This window comes from Dryobates pubescens, chromosome 16, assembly GCF_014839835.1.
Source record: "Dryobates pubescens isolate bDryPub1 chromosome 16, bDryPub1.pri, whole genome shotgun sequence".
NCBI lineage: Eukaryota > Metazoa > Chordata > Aves > Piciformes > Picidae > Dryobates > Dryobates pubescens.
Genome location: NC_071627.1, coordinates 4,863,839 through 4,869,838, shown reverse-complemented (window position 1 = coordinate 4,869,838; position 6,000 = coordinate 4,863,839). Strand labels below are relative to the sequence as shown.

Sequence of the window (6,000 nt, the reverse complement as noted above, 5' to 3'; positions counted from 1 at the left end):
GAATATTCATTTCAGCTTCAGGTCACACACACACACAAAACCCCAACCCAACAAAACCCATGCATTGCTCAAAGCCCACTCTTCACAGTGAAGGGAGAATATAAAATGCTGTTCCAACAGAAGTGTGCCAGTGACAGCTGTTTCCAAGATCACCAGCTTCTGCCTGTTATTAAGCAACTCCTTTGCAAGCACCACTGAATTCTGCAGAGGATCTCTTTGTCTGGGATCGAATAGACCTCAGACAATTAGGAAATTGTTACAGATCCATACAAAAAGCAAAGCAAAACACACACAAAATAATACGATGTAGGAGAAAGTTACCTTGAAGTTCTGCTTCCAGTTTTCAGTACTTCCCTTAAGATTCAGAATCAGGAATGGTCTCATAAACATGCATCAAGTCTCCACACAGTCCTCAACATGCAACACAGTCCTCATTCTCCATCTGTGACACAATTACAAAATACCTACATGAATAAACCTCTGCACAACAGGAGCGTTTTGCTTGCTGGCAAAGAGGACTTGTACCTCTCTGGTACTTTGTGGGGGATGTTTTGGTCTCTTTGTTCTCTTTTCCATGTCAGGATGTTAGCCAGTGAGGATAGCCAAGCTTTTCTTTCTCCTTGGTTATTGATGGGTGAGCCAAGGGTTTTGATTGGAATTGACATTTAGTTCCACCCTCTTGTTTGCAGCACAAGCTTCCACTACAGGCGTGGGATCTGTGGCTTCAGAGAGGGGAGCTCTGCCCTGCAAAGGAGGGACAGGAGAAGCTGTCAATTGGTGTGGAAGGTAAGCTGGCATCAGGAAGTTTAGAGGACAGATCTGACACCACGGCATCTATGACATAATGCTTCTCTACTCAGAGCCCAAGAGGAGGTTGGAGAAGTTGGAGGAAGCTGAGTCTCTGACCTGAATGGGGAATATCTAAAGCCTGAAAATACTCTCTACTGCAGATATCAAAAAGGCACTGCTGCAAAAGTTTGTTGAGCCTGAGGGTGTAAGCTAAGTGGTAAGAGCCCAAAATAAACCCTCCTTCTCATAAACAGTACACACTCTACTCAGACCATGGATAAAATTCATTGTGGCTATGCAAACATCTATTCTTCTGCTTCACCACCACCTGCACATCATGTTGTGACACAAAAAACTTGATCATAGGCGAATAGTAATGGCACAGAGCTGGCTGCAGTGGTTAGCATTTATGAAAACATGACATAAGTCTGATTCTCCTGGGAATCTCCTCATCCCAGTGGCTCTTTACACACCAAAAGCGCATCACCAACAACCCTGATTCCCAGGCCTGAATCCCCACCCCATCTTGACCCTGCCCGACTTTGCCACCTCCCCATTCCCCTTTATGACTGCCAGCTCCGATAGCTCACCTGTGCAGCAGAGTTGCCTCCTTCTCCGAGATTGGACGCCTCTTGAGAGCACAACGAGCTCCGCTGTGGGGCACCGCCAGGGGGCATGCCGGCAGGGAAGCAGGGCAAGAGCGGACCGAGGAAGTGAAAGTCACTGCTCAGGGTGCCGGTGGCCAAGCACACGTCGTAGACCAAGCTGCGGGGCAGGGAGCCTGCGTCGCTCTCGGCGACAGCCGTCGGGAAGGTGGGCAAGGGCTCGTCGTGCTTCCGCCTGTCCCGCCGCAGCTTCAAGAGCAGGGCGGCCAGGCCGGTGGCCAGGCAGAGCGCGGAGACGCAGGCCAGGCAGGCGATGAGGTAGAGAGTGAGCGTGTCGTCGGGCTCGGCGGGCGGCGCGTCCTGGCTGAGGCGCACATGGGCGTCGGAGAAGTCGTGGAGCAGGGCGACGGCGAGGGTGGCGCTGGCCGAGCGCGGCGGCTGGCCGCGGTCTCGCACGAGCACGACGAGCCTGTGTCGGGGCGCGTCGCGCTCGGCCACGGCCCGCGCCGTGCGCAGCTCGCCGCTGTGCAGCCCGAGGCGGAAGAGCCCCGGCTCCGTGGCCTTGGCCAGCTCGTAGGACAGCCAGGCGTTCTGCCCCGCGTCCGCGTCCACCGCCACCACCTTGGCCACCAGGTAGCCTGCCGGCGCCCAGCGCGGCACCAGCTCGCCCGCGCCCGCGCCGCTCTCGGCACCAGGGTGCAGCACCACCGGCGCGTTGTCGTTCTCGTCGCGCACCAGCACGCGCAGCAGCGCCCGCGCGCTCAGCGCCGGCCAGCCGCCGTCGGCCGCGCTCACCCACACCTCCAAGGCGCGCACCCGCTCGTAGTCCAGCGAGCGCACCACGTACACGTCGCCGCTCTCCGAGCTCACCGACACCGCCGGCTGCTCCTCGCCCTCCTCACGCACCAGCGCGTACTGCACGCGCGCGTTGCTGCCCGCGTCCGCGTCGCTGGCCTGCACGCTGCCGATGCGCACCATGGGGCTGTTGTTCTCCGTCACCCACATGCTGTAGAGCTCCTGGCTGAAGGCGGGGGCGTTGTCGTTCACGTCCGACACCTGCACCCACAGGCTCTGCCGAGAGCTCAGGCGCCGCGGGCCCCAGTCCGTCGCTCGGATGCTGATGTTATACTCTGCCGTCGTCTCCCTGTCCAGCGCCGCGTTGGTTCTCAGCTCGTAGTAATTATCGAAGGTGGGGGTGAGAGTGAAGGGCAAGTCCCCATCGATGGTGCACTCTGTCCTGCCATTGTCTCCAGAGTCCTGGTCCCGCACGGTGAAGAGGGCCACCACGGTGCGTGGCGGAGCGTCTTCGGGAATGGAGGCAGTGTGTGAGGTCAGCTGTATCTCTGGGGCGTTGTCATTCACATCCACCACCTCCACCTGTACTTTGCAATGCGCAGACAGCCCCCCTCCATCGGTGGCTTCCACCATCATCTCATAGGATTGTGTTTCCTCAAAGTCCAGTTTTCCTGCTACCCGAATCTCCCCCGTGTCAGGGTTCAGACCGAAAAGCTGCTGGGACCCATCCAGTGTCTGGGTAAAAGCGTACTGTACTTTCCCGTTGGACCCTTCGTCGGGATCTGTGGCAGTGACTGTCACCACCAGTTGCCCCGGGGGGCTGTTCTCATCCAGTTGCACTTCATAGACCTCCCGAGAAAACGTTGGGGTGTTGTCATTGGCATCCAGCACCACGATCCGTATCTGAGCCGTGCCTGACCTGGGCGGCGAGCCTCCGTCGTTGGCGGTCAGGAGTAAACTAATCTCCGCCTCCTTTTCTCGGTCCAGCTGCTGCTCTAGGACGAGTTGTGGGTATTTTGCTCCACGTTTTGCTGATCCGAGAGCAAGGAAGAAATGCGAATTGGGTCCGAGGCTGTAGTTCTGCAAACCATTACTGCCTACATCAACGTCCTGAGCGCGGTCCAGAGGGAAACGGGACCCAGGTGATGTCGTTTCTAGAATCTTTAAAAACATCTCCTTCTTGGGGAACACGGGAGAGTTGTCGTTCACGTCAAGAACCTCCACCTCCCCTCGGATCAGCTGCAACGGGTTGTCAAAGAACACCTTAAAGAAGAGCGTGCAGGTCTCGCTCTGAGGACAGATCTCCTCTCGGTCCAGAGACTCCTTGGCCGTCAGCACTCCGGTGCTCGGGTTAAGGCGGAAAATCTGCTGGTTCCCCTCCGACACAACGCGCGCCTTGCGAGCTGCCAGCTGGCTCGGAGTAAGCCCCAGGTCCTGGGCAATATTGCCCACAAAGGCGTCCCTCTCCATCTCCTCCGCCAGAGAATAGCGAAGGCTTTCGGCCCCGCTCTGCCACACGCAAACGCACAGAAGGAAAAACAAGATCACTTGCCTGAGGCTTCCTCCGCTCCGTCTCCCGTTCCACGCCATTCCTCTCCACAAAAAACAGACAGCGTCCTCCCGGCTTGCCCGCATTTGCAAGCAGCGTCCCAGGCAGAGCAGTGTTTGTCAGGGACGGCGGAAAAGGTCTTCTGCAAGCCCCCGAGCAGTCCGGCTGCGTTCCCCTCTGCCGTTCCCGAGCAGCTCTGTCGGCTGGTTTTGTGCGCCGCTGCTGCCGAGGCGGGGCGGGCAGAGGAAGCTGCCGGTCCGTGGTCAACACCGCCACCCAGCGTCGGCAGCGGGAATGGTTCTTCTGCTTCTGGTCGGCGCTGGTGTCTTGGGCTTTCATGTTTCTATATGCTCTCTCCGATCCAAAGCAGAGCCAAAATCTAGTGTCAGGGAGAAATCCCCCAAAGAAAAGAGTTTCCCATCACCTGAGCTCACCACCACAGGAGAATGGCAATGCTGTTTCTGGTTTATTTTTTTCCTCAATCCATATCACAAATCTCCCAGAAAACGCCAAATTTACGTGCTTTTGTGTGCTGAATGGAGAGGAACCTGGTGCCTGCTGCCGCTGGTCTGCAGTATAAGCTCTGTCACTAACACATTCCTGAAACGTGTCCCCAGCTGCACACAGACATCAAAATGCTGCAACCACTTTTCATTTTCTGGAGGTACACAGACCTTTCTCTTCTGATGTTAACACTCAGGCTCAGAAACACTTCAAATCCCTGTTCTCACACGTAAAACCTCAGCTCTTGTACCTTTGTAAGTACACACAGCCAACTGCTATTTCATGCAAAATTAAAGCCTAAAACGGAAGAGGAGGCCCTAATGTAGACAAAGTGGGGAGCAGGGATCTAATGACACCGATGGATAGGCCATCAGGAACCACTCAAGAGGAGACTCCAAGAAGTTCAAACAGAAACTTTGTAAAGGATAAGAGCGGAACAAAGTTAATCTTGGATTGACAGAAAGGGTTTCATTAGAAATATCAAACTGATTATGAGATGTTCAGGTAGGTTCTAGGAATAGGTAAGGCTTATTATGTGGGTTTTAGAATAAAGTCAGTCAAGAGTGGACCTAAAAGAAAGAACAAGGGGGAAATGGAGAGTAAACCACTGAACCTCCTTGTGTGAACTGGTGCCTGTGAATGTGGAGCAGCTAAAAACCCCAGTGTCAGGCACTCTTCACTGGGGAAGCTTTCAAGATCAGTCTAACTCTTAGAAAACAAAAAGTTGAGGATACAAATTCATTTAAAATGTTATCAGGTCTCCCAAATAGAGCCAAGGGGGGACTGCTAGGAATAAATACATTGTACAATATTAGAATGAATTATGTGATCTCTTTGAATTAGGGTGGTTTGAACCTTCTTTTGCTTAATTTAGTGTGAATGACTGTGCATAACATGAGATGGTGAAAAGATGAGGCCTCAGACCCCAGTCTGTAACTGAATTTGACTTAAACCTTTTGTTAGATGTACTGGGCATCTTGCATGATGCTACTATAAACTGGACTAAACCTCTCATTCAAAGGAAAAAACAAAACTTCAAAGAGAGAGAGAGAAATAATCCTATTTGAAGCACTTGTGAGGCAGATGAGTCCCAGGTGCCTCCCAGATAAGGTGAGAGGATAAGGTGACTATGTGAGTAGATAAAACTTGAAGGAAGTTTCTCCAAGCATTGTAGATGAAGAGCAATTACTAAACAAGCTGATTGTACAAGAAGTCAGTGTGTGTTGCATAGATAGGCACATGAACACCTCCTCTAAGTGACTGTGGGGCCTTAGAGGCACAGGGAATCCAGTGAGGGGTTTTGTCATGGGAGGGGCAGGCTGAGTTTAGGTTGAAATAAACCAACTCTGTGGCATAATCTCAGGTCCTGAACTCTGAAGTCTGAGGCTAAGACTGGATCCAGTCACATCAGACTCCTCTCTAATGAGAATTTTGAAAAGCAATAGGGTCTAGTCTGAACCTTGAAATTTGTTGGGAGAGTCTTCTCGGACTCTCCCATAACATTTGCCACCTGCAGCTGGAGCTGTTGGGAGAGCTGCAAAGGTCTCCCATCACTTTGCAGAGATCTTTGTACATTTAAAGCCCCTCTTAGGAGGGCTGGAAGCCAGTGCTCAGAAGACTGAAAGGCCTGGCAGCAATTCCCTGCTAACAAAAACTGTCCTCAATGGTCTATCATCCATGTCTCCAACCTGAAGGAATGGATCTGCTCATCTTTTACCACAGCCAAGGGAAAACAGGAGAAAAAATATATTTCCCAGC

The 6,000-nt window shown here is 53.0% G+C and overlaps 1 protein-coding gene across 1 annotated transcript; it reads right to left on the bottom strand.

Annotated features, from left to right (window-relative positions):
* Positions 1 to 1,352: 1,352 nt before the first annotated feature.
* LOC128897965 (protocadherin beta-15-like) lies at positions 1,353 to 3,785 on the bottom strand. Its single transcript, XM_054168642.1, has one exon. It carries the CDS (start codon positions 3,777 to 3,779, stop codon positions 1,353 to 1,355), a length of 2,427 nt encoding a protein of 808 aa, XP_054024617.1. The 5' UTR covers positions 3,780 to 3,785.
* Positions 3,786 to 6,000: the final 2,215 nt, after the last annotated feature.